General features: G+C 41.8%; 1 protein-coding gene across 1 annotated transcript; it reads right to left on the bottom strand.

Annotated features, from left to right (window-relative positions):
• Positions 1 to 735: 735 nt before the first annotated feature.
• On the bottom strand, positions 736 to 5,346 carry barhl1b (BarH-like homeobox 1b; the record flags this gene model as incomplete). The annotated part of the gene is made up of 3 exons (XM_080476296.1): positions 736 to 1,036; positions 2,536 to 2,758; positions 4,908 to 5,346. The coding sequence occupies 3 exons, from the start codon at positions 5,344 to 5,346 to the stop codon at positions 736 to 738; spliced, it is 963 nt and encodes a 320-aa protein (XP_080332422.1).
• Between the last annotated feature and the right edge of the window lie 13,182 nt (positions 5,347 to 18,528).

Here is an 18,528-nt window from a genome sequence, read left to right as displayed (position 1 = left end):
TTCCTCTCCACCGTATCTTTAATTATTATTTTTTTTAAGTATTATTATTCTGACCCGCTGGCTTGTAGTTGCTTCTCATGGCTAATCTAGCCCATTATGTAGAACTGGATCACCGTGGTCTGGAAAAGACGCACCAAAACGGAACAAAAAAACTAAACAAAAACAAAAACAAAAAAGAAGAGAGGAAAAACGTATTTTTTTTTTAAATTCAGTCTCTTTCGGTTAAAATGCAAAATATTCTTATTTACAGGTTCAGGGGTGCTGATAGTCTGCAGGTGGAGAAGAAAAATAATAATAATAGTAATTTTTAAAAAAAAGTTAGCATATTTGCTGCTGCCAATAATAATAATAATTATTATAATAATTATAATAATAATAAGTCTAATTGGCTTTGAACTGGAGGTCAAAGTGTCAACATTTGTGTTGTTGATGGTAAAGAATACTGAACGGACTTAAATAAATACATAACTTAAACACTTTTCTTATTGAAAAATAAATAATAACATAAATAAAGCTCCTTTCCCCCAAAAAGGACAGACTGGAGAAAGAAAAAGTCTTCCACGCAGACACGTAAGAGTCTCCGTCCTCAGAGTTCATCAATCGGCCTCATAAAAGCTCAAAAATGCCTTGTTTTTTTTCTCTTTGCGTTTCCGTACGTCTTCTCCACTTTCTCAGTCTTTATTTGAAGGAGTCCAACACTGCGTGATCGGGGAAGGGGAGGTGGGGGGCAGCGGCTCACCGCTGCTGGGTCGGCCGGGTGAGCACGCCGGACATGGGGGGCAGAGGCGGCGGGGGCGGCGGGTCGCCGCCCCCTTGTAGCCCGTGCAGAAGGATCCGCGGCACCAGGGGTCTCTGCAGGGCCGGCGGCGGCGCCGAGGGGCCCCGGTACAGGTAAAGGGCCGCGCCCGGGTCCAGGTTGGACACCAGGCTCTGCGGGTAGAAGTACGGGGACGGAAACATCCTCTGCAGGGCCGAGTAGTTCCCGGCCTCCGCCAGAAGCTCCAGTCCCACCGCAGTCTGCCGCTTCCACTTTGTCCTGCAGAAGGAGAGACGGAGAGACGAGCGGCTGGTGAGATGCAGCAGCAGGAGCGCAGTGAAATATCTCCCATCTGTTTACCTCTCATCCCATTACAAGCCAACAATGCTTGTTTGTTTATTTTTCACCTTATAAATCAGCCCCATCAAAAATCTCCAACCTGTCACTTGTGTTCACACCCAAAAACCCCACGCGCACTGCACGCAGGTGAATAATTCATAATAAAGATAATTGAGTAGATATAGTAGTTTTGTTTGAATTATTAATATGCACACATGCAAGCATGCATTATTCATTCTCCAAAGTGTTGTGTTTTTATATTTATTTATGTCATTTAGCAGCCTGAGACTCTAAACAGCAGACAAATAAAAACTGTAGGCAATCCAACCGAAAACCTTTTTATTTGTATTATTTACACGGAAGCAGACTGTGCATGCAGTCTTTAGTCAAGAAAAAGTTGACAGTGAGGTTTACAACTATTAAAGGTGAACTGGATGGAAATTGGTCGTTTTGCTGCGTAAAGACGGTAAAATTGTTGATTAATAAAATCAGAGTGACACTTATTGAACAGGTGAAGTTAAAGAAAAGGTGTGATTTGATCTTGTAGAGGTTCTCCAAGCAGCATTAAATCTAGAGTTTATAATCTGACCTTCCCTTCACAAAATGTAAATATGTAAATAAATGATGAGATTATCAAGTGTGTTGTCAGTTTGTATCTGTTGTCTATAAAATAGAATTTAAACTTTAAATGGGTTGAATATATAAATTTATATTTTGAACAAATAACATAAACCAGAATTGAATCATTATTTTCTTATTCGCCTAAAAACTATTCAGAACATATATAAATAGAACTAAAATTAATCAAATGTATTTCATGGATAATTTCTATTAAGACACATTTAGATAAAAACGAATTGAATCCAACTTTATTAATTAAGGACTTTTGAGACAATACAAATGATAATTATAAAATAAGAATTTAAATTATTCAAATTATTTTCAATATGAAATAAAATAAATAAAAATGAAAATAAATTTAAATGAATCCATGTGTCTTTATTAGGTTCAGTGCTATTCAGATAAAATGGGGGGAAGTTAGAAAATGAACTGAAATAAATGAAAGGGTTTTTGGAAACCCAATGGTTTCTATTGTGGATGATCAAATATCTGGTTGTTTGTGGTTCTACAAGATAATTCTGGAGTGATTTTGAATGCCTCTTTACGCTTATGAAGACTTGAAAGACAATAAATCCTTAAGGCTGAATGCAAACATGAAGAGTTCAACATAAATCGTCATATTTGGAAACTACATGATATGAAGTTTATGCAGCGCTGCAGTGATTTGGATGTGAAGTAAACTTGTGCGACCTTTGGATGGAGCTGAAAGAACAACATGGCGTCCCTTCATGGTGAAGTCAGTCGTGAGAAATGACCCCCCCTCCCCCTCTCCTCCCTCCTTCTGTCCCCCCTCACGAGGAGGCCGGTGCGTTCTTTACCTCCGGTTCTGGTACCAGGTCTTGACCTGCGTGTCGGTGAGGTTGAGGGAGGCCGCCAGCTCCATCCGGTCCTGGACGCTCAGGTACTTCTGCCGCTCGAAGCTGCGCTCCAGCTGCGCCAGCTGGTGGTCTGTGAAGGCCGTCCGGGCCTTGCGGGGCTTCTTCAGCCGGACCTGAGGACTGTCCCTGCTGCTGGAGATTTCCCGGTCCCCCTCCTCTTTCACTGGAAGAACAGCAGAGGGTCAGACCGGAACCAAGGCCTCTCTCATATACACTGTGCGTAAAGGTGCCATGCGTCTTTGTGTCCACAGAGGGTGGAGGAAGGAAATCTGCGCAGCAGCAGCACCATCATGCAAGTCAAACATCTATCAATGTACAGTGATACAAAAATAGATTGATTTATGGGAATATTTGAGCAGTTTTGTGGTAAAATGTGGGTCAATCAATACTAAATTTAGCAATGTGAGCCTCAGGCCCTGTGTGCTCATAAAAATAATCCAAAAGAAGTTTAAAACAGACTATGTAATTTTCTGAAATAATTGAGCATACATGTGATGGTCGGATATCTCCAAGCCAAAGTTTTGACCTCGGCAGCGCTTGGTTTTGTGTTTAATTGAGTCACGGGGTGGGAAACGCGCGTTTTAATTATTTTCCGGTTTAGGACACCTTATCCAAGTTAGAAGAAGTTCAGCAAAAACACCTTCAATTTTTTGCCAAGGTGATTAAAATTATCATTATTATGGCTCAATCCACATTCAAAAGGGGAGAATGGTGGGTTTTTGTTGGGAGCTGTGCCTATAGGCTGCATGGAGCTGTTTGATTTGGTCTTAAATTGTTATGAAAAGCTCTTCCAATATTCGTACTTCCAATCTGATCTATTTCCCCGTCAGCCTTTGTTCTTCTTCTGTGGGGTGTCATGTCAGGGCGAGCATTGATATACACTCCTTATTCTCTGTGAGAGAGGGGGAGATGGAGAAGAGGGGGAAGAAGATGAAGAAAAACAAAGAAAGAGAGAGAAAAAGAGGGGGTAGAAGCGAGCGCGGCGAGAGATCTCGGTACTTGAATAGTTGAGTCGTCTCAAGAAGCACAATAATCCGCCTAATTGAGCCACAAGGGAAAGGACGGAGCCTTTCAACCGCGACCGGAGGAAACTTCACAGGACCGTGGAAATGAGTGAGGAAATCAAGAGCCGGGCGGCCTCGGCGCGCTTACAAATCTGATTAGCGAAGGGGACAAATTGCATCAAATCCAGGCTAGATTACAGGAGCCGGAATAGCGGGAGAAAAGAATCAAAGTTTCCGCCGTACGGAGCGGCTCCGCGGGCCCCGCGGCTCCCTCCATCAATCAGCCCGTCGATCCGCGTCTCTCCATCCGCCGCGCAACACGCGTGTGCACGCAGACAATACGCCCAGGCACGCACACGCTGGTGTAAAGAAATATCTAAGGCGGAACCATGTTTTGTGATTACAAAAAAAAAGAAAAATATATATCATAAAATGTTATTCACTTTATTAGTGAATTTCCCTGTTTGTTGCATGTGATTGATTTGCCGGCAAATGTCTCCACGCAGCCTCCAGCGGAGCTCCTCTTCCAAGCTCTGCTTCATTAAACTGTCAATGGAGGTGACATGTCTGTTATGGCTGACATGATTGGAAACAGAGAGGCCCTTGATGGCATTTATCTGGAGGCGACCCTGTCATCTCCTCCATCCACTGAACTCCCTGACATCAACAGATGCTTTCTGGATATTCTGCAAATGCAAAGGGCTCACGACGAACCACACATGGATGCACACATGCACTCTTTCTTTTTTCTTCTTCTTACCTTGTCTTAAATAACCTCCTGAAATTGAACTCAATTGAGCCCGTCACAGTGTTAGTGGACAGATCACAGCTCCACCTCAGATCTGCAGATTTATTGGTGGCTTCCTGTGTTTGATACTGTGTCCAAATAATTAGAGTGTATATTAATTTAGTTTGAACCTTTTTCAATAATTCACAAAAGGAGATGGTCGTACAACTTCCTTGGAATTTCTAATTTAAATTAAAGCCAGTCTTTTATTATAGCTAAATTTAATTTAGGGGAAAAAAATAACACATATTGAATTTTTTTTTATTTTGCCCAACTAATTTTTGACACCACACATTTTTGCCGTTTTATTTAATTTATTATTTAATGAGAGTAGTCCAAATAAAATATTTCAATTTAAATCCAACCGAAGAAAATGCATCGTTATTTGTTGAGTTTAACCAAATGAAGGCATAGGAAATTCCTTATTTTAATGTATAATTTCAGGAAAACTCAAAGAAAATATTGTAATTTGATTTAATAAAAAGTGTGCTTTCCCGGGTTTCCACGCCGCCTCTTCTTACCTTTATATTCACTGTCCGACGAGGAATTGCTGTGGATTTTCTCCATAAAGTCGTCCGCGATCTTAGAGGCCAGGCGGCCGCCCTCCTGGGTCGGCTGCCCGTTGCTGGAGTAGGGCGCACATGCGGCCAGCGGCTTACAGTCCGCCAGGATGTCCCGGATGAGGAACGAGGAGGTCACGGTCCTCTGCTGCGCGTGTTGCAGGTGCGGCGGCAGGCCGATGACGCCGCCATGACCTTGCCTCTGGGCCACCTCGTCCACGCACTCTCTCCTCGGCGACGGGGGCGACGAGCAGCCGCTCTCCACGTCGGACCTCGGGCTGAACTCCAGCGGCGAGCGGCACTCCCCCGCCAGGCTGTCCCCTTTGGACACCGGACTTCCAGGCCTGTGGGACAGCAGCGAGTCGATGCCAAAACTGGACCCATTGGCGGACGCCTCCATTGTCTTGCTGGGGGGCTTTTCAAACTAACATTTGGTATTCAGGACAAGTTATATTTTTTTATTTTCGGGAAAATGGGGAGAAGTGACCCCTCTCTCCTCGCGCCAAAGGTTTTTTTTTTTCTTTTCTCTTTAGAATTGAAGATTATTCATCCGCTATTTCCACTCTTCTGCTTCTTCACACCTCAAACATCCCGGAGTTGCGTTACAGCCAACATACGATTCTTGTAAAAACAGTCCTCCTAAAATCAATGCTGCCGCGATCGATTCTTGTTTTACGCTTCCTTCAGGATCAACTCCTTTCTGTTTGCACTCGCAGAGGAAGATGAGAAGAGACACTCTCTGCTGGAACGATCTCACCTGCGGGGCACGAAACTGGACTATTTCTGGTAAAGAGTTGCAGCAGAAGCAGCAGCAGCAGGAGGAGGAGGAGCGCATCGGTCGCTGTCTTCAGGAAAAACGCGTTTCAGCACCATGGACAGGTACATGGAGCGTCAGGAGCTCATCAGGAGGACGCGCACCGGAAAGCTGCTCGCATCGCTTCAATGAGAGCAACGAAATCTAAACAAAATAAATAAATAAGACGAGAAAGAAAGAAGGGGAAGGAGAGTCCGGGAGCTGCAGCAGGGAGAGAAAGCCGGAGGACGATGGGACGATGGGAATGTGCGCAAGCGGACGCGCAAAAAAGGGGGGGAGAGGTAAACTGGGTTAAATAGTCACAACTGGCAAGTAAAAGGGACGAGATGTGATCGGGGTGGGAGGGAATCCCAAAAAATTGAACTTGAGGAAAAGTCAGGAGCTAGGTTTTAAGAGCGCCTTAGTCCACGTGAGTCCCCTGTGACAAGCCTTCATTGGTTGAGAGGGAGCTGGAAGTGGACCTCCCTACACGCCCACTCCCCCCCTCCACACACACACACACACACACACACACACACACACACACACACACACACACACACACACACACACACACACACACACACACACACACACACACACCCCTCTTCCTGCCTCTCCCATCCTCCCTGGCTCTTCCTCACTTTGATAAAAGAGACACTGAATTCATCAGGAGACTCAGATCCAACTGTTTACAGGCAATTTTCACACTGTTTGCTTTCATTACATCATTGATGAGGCTTATAATGGGGTTATTATGTGGAGCGGCTCGCTGGTGGGATTTTTTCCTCCTTCTCTTCTTCTCTACTCGCTTTTCTTTGACGAGGATTTGTTTCCCACCTCCACAGCTCCGCTTTGCTCTCAGCGTTTTAGATTTCAGCATCATCATTAATTTAACTTTTATTTAGTTTGACTGTTTCTGTTGTTCAACATGGCAGCTTGTAGTATATTTTAATATATTCAAATTTTGCAAAATGTCTGGCAGTTGCCACAGATATTATTATTATTATTATTATTATTATTATTTTATTTTTGCTTGGTCGTTTTCCTATTTGTTTTCTATAAATTTTCAAGCGTGATCAAGATGTTTATATTTAACCCAACAAATATATATTTTTTAAGTATATTTTCCCCGTTTTCACATTTTTTTGCCCCCAGATTTTACCGTTTTACTTTAACAGTTAAAACAAAAAATGGCTTCTGCAAAATAACAGGTATATTTAAATTGCCAAATATCTTACAGGAAATAAAATGAAAACAATATAACTTAAAAGGGGAGGAAAATAGAAAAACAGCCATTGTTTTCGAAGTCCCTGTGTCATTTAGGGCATAATAACGTTCTAATAGAGCTTGGTAATTGTGCACAATAGTCCGAGCAGCGTGACGGAGAAACTTCCAAGCCCCATGTTGCGCACTTTTCACCTTAACATGCGTGAAATGCCATTGTGTGTGTGCGCGCACTTCGCGCTCCAATCCCTGCGCTACACAGTTTGCCCTGCGCAACGGCCTCGACAGCCCCTAATAATCTAACTAACCCCCTTCGCTTCAGCATCATCATCATCGAGACCCAACATCCCTCCCCCCCTTCCCTCCCCCCCTCATCCTCCTCCACCCCATGTGACCACCAGATTGGAGGCGCGCGTCGCCGGTCTCAGACACCGGCAGGTTAGTGAATCCGCTCCCCCGCTCCCATGGGGTCCCATCACGGCTGCAAGCTGTCACATATGAGGCGGGGACAACACAGATAGAAGGCTACACACACACACACACACACACACACACACACACACACACACACACACACACACACACACACACACACACCCTGACTTAGCTGTTTCTTTCTCCTCTGCTGGTGCATGAAAAGAAGCAGTGGTTTGATGCTTTCTCTCTCTCTCTCTCTCTCTCTCTCTCTCTCTCTCTCTCTCTCTCTCTCTCTCTCTCTCTCTCTTCTATTTTTTGTCTTCTTCTCTTTATCCTCTCTGTGCCTGCGTCCACAGGCTCACCTCATGTTAGAGTGAATTAATCATGAGCTGATTAGACTGACTTCTTCCTTTTCTTGCACATCATATTTGGCCTTTCACACCCACAGAAGCTTCAGATTTTCTCTGTTGTTTCTTTAAAAAGACTTCACAAGTCTTCAGTTATTTGGCTTGATTTCGAAGGTTCCTCACTCAGACAGCAGTTTGTGTTTGATGAGCATTTCTCTGTCAAAATGTCGAAAAAATATTCGCCTTTTTTATTCGCTTGTTTATTTTATTCTTTTTTCTTTTTTTTTTTTTTTAAACCAAGTCAAGCAACTAGTAGGTATATTTCATTTGTCCCCCAAATCACCTGACGTTGCCAGATTTGCAACCGGTGTATCACTTTATTGCATTTATATAAGTAATAGCATTTATTCCAGGTGTTTAGTTAATCTTTTAATTTAAAAAAACAACAACAAGTAGAAGAAAGTGTATGTGGAAATCACCTATAAGCGCTTTCATTTAAATGTAAATATTCAAATCATCCATTATTTCGTTTCCACACTCCTGTTATGTCAAATGTTGAATTTATTTGACTTCAATGCACCGAGTGTAAGGTCGAGTCATCTGAAAGTAGTCTAAAAAATTAATATAAAAAACTTAATGTCAAGTCTAATAACTTACTAAGATCTAATTAATTAATATGTTATGACTCCAAATACGTTGAGATATTATTTATAAATTAAAAATGTCTCACAATTCCCCAGAAAAGATGATAAATCTGGTTTATATTAGATTTGTTTCTGGACCTTTTGTAGCATGTGTCACTATGTAGCCATGTCACAAAGGCAGAACATAAATGCACAAACATATAAATGACTAAATAAATATACAAAGAAATATATTAAACATTATTAAATATATTAATAAAATAAACACAATTCTACATTGTTCAAAAATTAAAGCCAGCAGGAAATGCTTCAATCCTTAATTATGGTTATTTTCATCCAACATGTAGGCAGTTCATTAAAATCAGCACATTTTAGGACATTTTGAATTAATCATCTTGTTTAATCAATAACAAGATGTATAGTAAGTAAATAAGATCAATTATATTGTTATGGATAAACAAATGTGTTTAGAAAAGGTATTTTGGAAGAAAGTGTAAATGATGAAGTGTTGGTGGAGGTTAGAAAACCTTTCCAAGCAGGATGAGAGTTTGAGTTTTCTGGCAGTAGACAGTAGCAAATGCAATAAATGTAACTCTCTGTGTGTGTGTGTGTGTGTGTGTGTGTGTGTGTGTGTGTGTGTGTGTGTGTGTGTGTGTGTGTGTGTGTGTGTGTGTGTGTGTGTGTGTGTGTGTGTGTGTGTGTGTGTGTGTGTGTGTGTGTGTGTGTGTGTGTGTGTGTGTGTGTGTGTGTGTGTGTGGTTTCAGGGGTAGTGTGGTGAAATGATTTGGCTCATGCTGCTGCTGATTCTGAACAAGTGTCCCTCTGGTCAAGCTTTTTTTTCCCCCCCTGTAGAGAGTGGTCAGCATATAAGGGCCAGTGCAAGTGTACACACACACACACACACACACACACACACACACACACACACACACACACACACGGGTGGGAGGATGGTATTGATCCATGTTAAAGAGAAGAAACATCTCAGGAAATGGACACTGAAAGGCCGACTGCTCTCTCCTCTCCTCACCTGGCTTCAACAATACTTGCGATTGATCCGCATTAAACAGCCTCCACGCCGGTTTGTAGCAAAACAAAATCTGACACCTTTGGGGCGTCTCAGAGTCATGTGTGGTCAGGGGATGATACACCTGCACGGTTCAATCCGAGTTTCTTCACACTCATATTGGCACCAAAAGTTTATCCTCATCAGGCTGCAAGTCTTTTAAATATGAACTCAGGTATCAATAATAAAAAGCCTCCAACAGGATAAAGAAGCACCATGTGCAGTTTCGTCATAATAGTCCACACTGACCTGTCAGTGTTAATAATCTATCTGCGAACATGTGCTTTATTTTGTTGGTTTTTCCTCCTCGCTGCATTATGGGGAATCCTGTCCATAAGCTTTACTACTAATAATGCCTGCTGGGCCTCCTCAGCTTTCCAGGCTTTTGTAGGGAGGAAGAGGAGGAGGAGGAGAGCGTCAGAGAGAGAGAGAGAGAGAGAGAGGGGGGAAAAAAAGAAGAGAAAACACTGTGCTACATTTTATTTACTTGCTCAATCGAACAGGCGTGTTAAATATGTATCTAGGTATGTTTTGTTGAGGGAAAAAAAAACGTGTCGCCTTTGAATAAACTTTGGCATCTCTATCGTTTTGGAACATCGAGCAAAGCGGCGTCTTTTCGAAAAGGGGGGATGTATGTAAAAAGATGACTCCTCTCAACAAACAAACAGCATTGAGGAGGTGGACAGGAGGAGGGGGGGGCAGAAGAAGGAGGCAAAGGGGGGATGAGGAGGAGTTAAAAAAAACTAAAAAAAATGGCGCGTGCTGTGGAGCTGGTGCTGCACCTCGGACCAGTCAGGGATGCAAATGATGCACCTTAACGCCATCAGGTACCGGAGTTGACAGAAAATAATGAGAACCCGCTGAATCTTTTATAAGGTTAACACTCACATTTCCCAGTCAGCTGTCACACAAGAAAGAATTTAGCACATGCATGCGGGCGAAATAAACCTTCATCGTCTCATTAATGCTGACAGGGGCCCTGGACCGGCAGCTCCCAGCGCCTGCGCCGCCACCACCTTCGTTTTGTGTCGGTAATTTGCAGCGGAGACAGACCCCCTTCTCCTGGAGAGAGAGAGAGAGAGAGAGGGAGGAGGAGGAGGAGGAGTGAGGAGGGGAGGAAAGAGGGGAATGGGTAAGAGGATCGTGGAGTGAGTGCAGAAGAAAAGTGGGAGGGAAGGTGGGCCTGGGGGGGAGGGGGAGGGGGGGGGGGCAGTGGAAGGATGGCGAGCGCGCCAGGAGTCTGATTCTCCCCTAATTGGAAGCATTGGGCATTGTCAACGGAGGATTTTCAGCTGCTCGCTGACAGGTAGAGCCGTCAGAATGATAGCCCACTTGTCAGCGCAAAAGACCAATAAAAACAAACCACTTTTGATTTAATTGGAGGCCTAACCATGGTGTGTGTGTGTGTGTGGTGTGTGTGTGTGTGAGAGAGAGAGAAACAGAGGTATAAAGTGTGTGTGTGATGCCTGCAGGGCCGGCCGAGGGGAGGTGGGCGGGAGGGGGTGGCAAAGGATGAGTGGGGGCATTTGTGTCTGAGTGTGAAGGAAATCATCACTCCAGCCATCATCATCGTGCCTGCCCTGCCTCCATCTTTCTTTCTTTCTTTTTTTCTTTTTTTTTTTGTCTTGTGCCATCACTCCTGGCTCCTCTCCGGGGGGCCGGCGGTCACCGGGCGCCCGCCGCGAGAGGAGCTTCAGGAGAGGGCAGGTTTTGATTCTGTCCCAGGAGAGGGCTTCGAGAGAGGGCCACATCAGAGCCCAAAGGACGAGAAACACTCTCTTCTTCTTCATCCTCTTCCTCCATCAACAGGCTCGGGTTCAAGGCGGGACGAGCAGTGTTTGACATTTTGTTCGCTCCTCTGTGGACTGGGATTCGTTGGACCAGAGGAAAACCATCATAAACTTTCTCCTCTCACTTCAAAGCAAATGTCAGAGAAATCTGAGCAGCCGAGGTCTAAAAAGTGAGGAGAGAAGTGAAGGCAGGCATCCTGTGTGGGTGTAAATGATCAAGATTTAAAGATAACCAGCTCGTTATTGTTAAAAAATGGATTTGGATTTTGCTCCTCAGGCTTTTCCTGAGCAGTCGGTCCAGATGAAAAGCCGAAGAGTATCAACTATGCTATAATAACAGTATGAACTGCCTGCCTGTTGGTATGACTCACTACAAATTGGTGCATGTTTGCTGAATTGTCGTGTTCACATCATGAATTGGGACAGACATATCTTGAGAAGGTGCTACCCAACATTTAAATGATCAGACCTGAAGATGTCTTCATTTTCACGCTTGTACAATGTGACACAGTTGTTGGCGACTTTGGTGTTGTGAGGGTCACTCCAACTGTCAATGAGGCAAAGCAGTGAGCAAGCAGAGAGAAACTGTGGCTGCTGATTGCATAAACCCTCTGATCACCTGTGAAACCAGTTGCTTATTGCTTTTCAGAGATTATCCCATTGGATCCCGCAAGAGTTGATCTGAGATATAGTTGTACAAAATGCCGTGTGTGTATCCTTAAAAATGGTTTTGTGGATCAAGTGTGCTTATTGTAGTTAGTACAGCTTTGCTATGACACATTACTTTACTGCTCTGGTCATGGCTGCATGTTTACTAAGACCAGTGTTCCCTGAGAGGACTTTGTGCAGCTTGTTGAAGCTATGTGCTTTTTTATTTTTAATTTTTTTTGTGTTTCCCCTCAATTTTCTTTTCCAGTTTTATGCATCTTCATATATTCTGCACAAGTTATTTTTTGCCTATCATATATCACTGTTACACAGATTTCTCTGGCTGCACCTCAGTTGAGCCCAAAACTCAACTGAGACCACCTGAAGATGAAAGTATCTCTATTGGCCAAAAATGCTACAAATGCTGCAGTATTTCTACTGCGCCTGTAGTGGTGCTGTAATATAGAAATACCCTAAAAACAAAGCTGAAGGTGAGCAGCTCAGAATGTACATTTTGCACTTACAAGTGACAAAAGAGTGATTTGTGTGGACCACTGATGAAGTGCAACTTCTACTTTGGGTCACACTGGATTACAAAACCGACGAGCAGTGAGATAGTCTGGCCTGCGAGTGGAGGCTTGCAGGTTCAAATCCCACAGCTGACTGTTTACCACTGTTCGTCCCTGAGCAAGACCCTTGACCCCCCCCTCTTAAGGATGTGTTGATAAGACAACAAAATGTGCTGCATATTTGGTGTAGGTGTCTCACTAAAGCAATCCTCTGCTGTTGTGCCTGTTTGGTTGTCACGGTTACCCCATGCAGGTGAAAGGAGAGCCGGGACTTCGACCTCAGCATTCCAGCATTTATTGTTTTTGCCTTAATGACTAATATGCTGAGCAAGCGTTTTCACAATGATCCACACTGTGATCCGGGTTCCAAAATGAGCAGTTTGGTTCTCTGATAAAGTCGACTTCGTGTTGATGGATCGCCTACGTAACAGGAAGTATCTAACCACTGCAGATGTGGAAGCTCCCTGGAAGCATAGAGTTAATCAGACTCATTAGTTTTATAATTTTCTAATATCTATTATTCAAGTTTAAACTTGAGTTCCTTGGCTCCAGCTGTGTGTCAGGTGGCCAAGAGTCAAAATTCAAAAGTCGGATCATTGGTTTCCTCCCGTCAGTATATTTGGGTCAGACACTGAACTCACTATTTGAATATTCTATGAGATGAGTATGTTGTGTATTGACTGTATCGAAGAGAAAGACTTGAACTGGTATAAAGAAAATAAAAAAATGAGTGGTTTGCTCCACATCTTAGGGAAGCCAGGTTATGAGAAACTTGTTCATACTTTGCAGTGTAGAGCTTCCTAATTGAAGCTAACTTTTCCTCCACCTGCTGGTTTGTCGCTCAATAAACTCCTCAGAATGTGGATTCCTCTGGGAGCCGTTTACACCTCGGTAAATATTGGCTTTCCTGGTGTTCGAGCTGAAGTGTCAAGCAAATGTCATGTGATTATGAAATGTTCCAGATCCATTAATGAAACCGCTCTCCCGATAAGGTCGCAATTTGTGCCTCATTTTGTACTTTGACCAGTATTTTATTAGTTTGGAAATATATTTGCATAATTTGATGTGGGTGAGCTCTCTGCAGAGCCAGCACCGAGGTTTGAGGAAGGAATGGAAAGTAAAGATTGTGCTTTTGTCATTATCGTGTCTTTTTTTTTTTTTTTTTTTTTTTACTGAAGTCTAAAAAAGTGAAGTACAAAAAGAAGACAGCGTTTTCATGAGGACTTTTTTAAGATATAATATTTGTGGTACAGACAATGTTTTTTTTTTACTTATTACATTTTATAATTGACTCAAGAGTATGTCTGATAGTTTATTTTACAAATGATTTAAAAGTAGGAAACTTGTAACTTCCAAGCGTGAAAGTGCATCCAAACGTCCAACTGGGAAAAAATTAAAATTTTAATGCACTTTGTCACTCAACACATTTATGATGTGTTGAGTAATAATGTTCAAATAATGTCATTTGTAATAATCTCATCACAATAAACAAAACCCTGTTAGCCTAGCCAATTGTAGCAGTAATTCAAAATGTGGAGAAATAAAGTTTTAAACATTGACTTTTTTATTTAAATATTATTTTGGATAATGTCAATGATGAATCCGTTGCTTTGATGTCTAACTTGTTGAACATTTTTCATATAACCACTCGCAAGGTGGGAGTGGGAATTTCCCATGTATTAACTTTTCGATACACCAACGGTAACAATTCATACTGACAGATATTAACTTTTTGTTTTTAGTTGGACTATCTAATAAAGTTTGAAAAAGTTGTCTGATTATTTTCAATAAAAATCGAGTAATTATTTAAGGAACTAGTGAGCCGTTGTATTTTATTGACGAGGTCAAGGGAACGGAAAATCAAACAAACTTAAATGAGCAGGACATTGCTCAAACCGGCTGATCTGTTGTCACCGTTTCTTTAAGCATGACAACTTAAAAAAAACAAACAAAAAAACCAACTCAAGTATAAAAGCCTCAGGTACACACAAAAAATCAAAACAAGAATTTATGTCTTTTTTGTATTAATACATCTCTATTCGTGGTCTGAGTGGACGAGTCTTTGCCAAAGACATCAGAGTGAAGACAAACTCTGGTAGAACACACCCACTTTGACCAAGATACAAAATGTTTTGGTGTTCTTGCTCTTTTAACATCTTTTTTGACAACCTTAGAGCAGTCACTCCCTGATCTGTTGCACCCCACGAAAGAGAAACGGATAGTCTGGCCAAACGAAACAAACTCAGTCAAAGTCATTTATCTACTGATTGTGTTTGCAAGTGGATATCAGGTTTATTGAATAGCCCACCATGTGACATCGACCTGTTTCTGACTTTGAGGTTAAACAACTTTACAATATAATTCATTTTCTACCTCATAGAATCTGTCTATGTTTAGATAAATATTCAAATTTTGTGTCAACAGGTGAAACACCAGCTCAAAATAAAAAAAGCATCATCGGATGAATGTTTTCTGGCCTCCGGTTCACCTTTTAAGGAGTGTTTTAATGTGAATTTTGGATGTGGAGATCGCACACCCTCATCACACAGCCCAGAATTAATTAACTTCCCACCATTAAGATGCCTGGAGTCAACTCTGATCTATCTCCGAACTGCAGGTCCCATTGCCTGGATGGCAACATGCGCCCAGCCTCCCGTCCTGCTCTGCCGGCCCGCCGCTCGCGCCCCCGTGCAGCCAGCGTTTTATTATTCTTGACAGAGTTCAGCGAACACATCTGGTCAGAGGATAAGAGGCGATGGAGGGACGGTGCCAAGAGGCGGAGAGGTGAGCGAGGAGCCAATGGAGAGGAGTGCGGGGAGGCGGAGGACGAGGCCTCGCCTCCATCCATCATATCTGTCCCTCATGAGGAATGCCAGCTCCTCCAGTCTGTGGGCCAACTTTCCCCGACCTTTGACCCGCTGGACCTCTAAATCACCGGGTCCAGCAGGAGAAACGGAAGGAGGCCTGGCTGGTGATTTTGATTTGTTTACTTCCTGTTGGTAGCAGACGTTTAATCTCACAAACGCTCAAATAACATATATGACTTGTATGAACGTGACCAGCAGCAGAGGCGTCGCGCTGTTAGTGGATATTATTCAGAGAGGGGGGATTCTTTCACATTCTGTAACTTCTAAACTAAGTTAGTTAACGTGATCGTGCAAGTTTGCGAGAATTTATCACAATTATGAAAATGGCTGGTACTGCTTCTTACTTCACATGTGATGCATTACGTACGTAAAGCCAGTGACAGTTATAGTTTTTTATTTTAATGCAAAACTACTTTAATTAGGACACTTTTGTACAGGGAGCACGTTACCCCAGTGCTCAGTAGGGTGTTAAATTTGGAGAATTCAATGTATACAGAACTTCAGACAGATGTTTTGGTCCATTAGAGACATTTTTACAATGCAAACTTTAAATATTTTAGAATACTGTGGAATAACAAGTTTAAAACGTTACATTTCCAAGTGAAGTCCTTATATAGGATTTATGAACATATGACTTTTTCACGCTAAGGCGTCCACAACCTTTTAAATGAGACTAAAATATATGTACATTTTTTATTCTGAGTTTAACTATAAAGATGCACTTTAATCAAATCTCGCCATTTGCAGTAATATCGGAAATACCTTTAAATATTGCCTTTATATTGAGTACGGTATATTACAATGTGTGTGTTCTAATTTCATTTTAAACTACACTAAATATGACTTACTAGGACAGTTGTGTGTTCGTTAGTTAGAAAATGATATGCTGTTACTTGTAGTAATTTCCTGTGTGTATTTCATATATTCAAGCATAGGCTTAACTTTTTCTTCATATTTTTAAGATGAATGAATCATTCCGTTGCAGTAACATGAGATGCTTTGCAAACCCAAATGGGCCAAACTCTACGGTCTTCGTGCTATTATTATTAACAGAACTATCTCATTGATGATCTTCCAGCATTTCCTTCAATTTCTGACTCTCAGTTCAGAAAACACAATCAGATGCAGAATTTATCAAAAGACTTTCCTGATAATGAGATAGTTTAACCATAAAAACATGAGAGATTCAAAGTAATAAATGGATTTATTTTGTGATTAATTCAAGCAATCGTTTCTCTTTTGTTAGACATTCCTCTGAGGAAGCACGAGAACAGAGGAAAGAGAGGAAATGAGCTGTTCACAGAGTCAGACGTTGCAGCATATTGTTGGTCACATGTTGGTTTTCTGGTAACTCCAACCTGTCGGCTGGCTGCTTGTTTCTACACGTGTTGCGTAACAGGAGATTCAAAGGCAGTGTTTTCAAAGTGGACCTTAGTAATGTCAGACTTCGGACACATTCTTTTGTAGGCAGCTCAAATCCCTGATGTCGTACCAGGCTGATAGTTTATGAATTATTCCTTTGCTTCTTAAAACACACGAAAACTTTTACACAAGAGGCGACTCAAAAGTTATTGGAACTTTTCTTTTCAAGTCCACGGATTTGAAATGGTGAAAAGTAAACTTTGTTGAGCGCAAAGTATTTGTTTTTGCATTAAATGCTTATAAACAAAGGGCAACGTGGAACGATTCACCACAAATCATGTGAAAATAGACCATATTTTATGGACTATGAGTCACTTTTTTTTTTCAGATGTTTGTTTGGTCATGCGACTTATACACTTTCTATATCAAAATATATTGGTGGATACCACCTGAGACCAATAGATGGACCAGAAGAATGCTGCTACAGTATCATAGAAAATCCTCCATTACCACTGTGTTGGACTGACAAAATGTCACGACAAAGAAAAAAGTTACAGAAACTGTTACCGTGATGAAGAAGAAGGCTCATCAATGGCTCAAAAAATGACTGCCATAGAAACGAATTCAGTCCAATTATGTCTCAATATAAAACTCCAATGATCATTACACAATATAAGTTTGTATCGTCTTTGATCAAGAGGCTAAAATTAAAGTTTGCTTCAACAAAATTAAACATTTTTAGGGAGTGAAGCCAGTGTTAATAAAACAGTGTTATTGTCCTGAATTTATGTGCAATAAATTAAGTTCATTTGTTTTATAATTCATACTTTTTTAAAGTTATAAATTCAATTAATAAATCAGATTATGAAATTAACATTAAAGCAAAGCCTTTGTTCATTTCTTATTAAATTACACATTGAACACTGAATATTGAGTAATCTGTGAACTTATGTTCATGTGAACGATGTAATGGTTAAATAGCTGGGGGGCGGGGGGTTGTATGATAGAACAGAGAAAAACCTGTGTACTTTCTTCATCGGTGACCTCTGATGAAATGATACATTCAGCAGTCATAGTTCAATGTTAATCTGTCTTGGACGTTCTTCCTGAGCGATGGCCTACCGGTGGGCTCACATTGGGCTGGGGGTCCCCTGCAGCTGCCACAGGGAGACTCTCACGAGCTGGTGGACGTGGTGGAGACCCCCAGGTTCACCCCCGATATCCTCACCAGGGATGGGGGTTTGGGGGAGGCGCTCTCCCACCCATGAATCACATTGTGAGTGGCACTCAGGACACACCTCACACAGAGTTTGCAGGAGTAATTAAACTCATGTTTGACAAGACGCTGCAGAAACCTGTTAAAGTCCCTGTAATGGTGTGCCTCACCGGGAGACTGATGGCTGCGGCTGCAACTTATTTTAGTTATTTCATCATTATCGAGTGATGTCAGAGAGCTGAGAAAACTCCCGTCTCAAGTTCCCAAAGTAACATCTTCAGATTGCTAATTTTGTTCAACCAGAAGCCCAGAGGTATTTAAGGAACTGGATTTATATCCATACAAATTACAAAAAGAGGCAGAATTTGAAAACAGAGAAAGTATGAGACATTTCTGGCTTAAATTGAGAGAAATCTTCATTTACTGGAGAGATTGTTTAAGTAATTGATAAACTAAACTGTGGCAGCATCAGTTGGCTTCATCATTACTTCTCTTTCTGTGTATTTGACATGAAATCAGCTTTATCAAACCACCATGTTGCAAAATATTATAATTTGCGTTAATTGTACACCTGAAAAGTTTGATGTGCTCAGGTTCATTAGATTCTATGTACAAAGTAAAAGAGTCCAGAAAATG

Source organism: Lipophrys pholis (assembly GCF_963383615.2).
Source record: "Lipophrys pholis genome assembly, chromosome: 12".
Taxonomy (NCBI): Eukaryota; Metazoa; Chordata; class Actinopteri; order Blenniiformes; family Blenniidae; genus Lipophrys; species Lipophrys pholis.
Note: the sequence above shows the minus strand (reverse complement) of the source record. Positions and strands in the feature narration are given on the sequence as shown.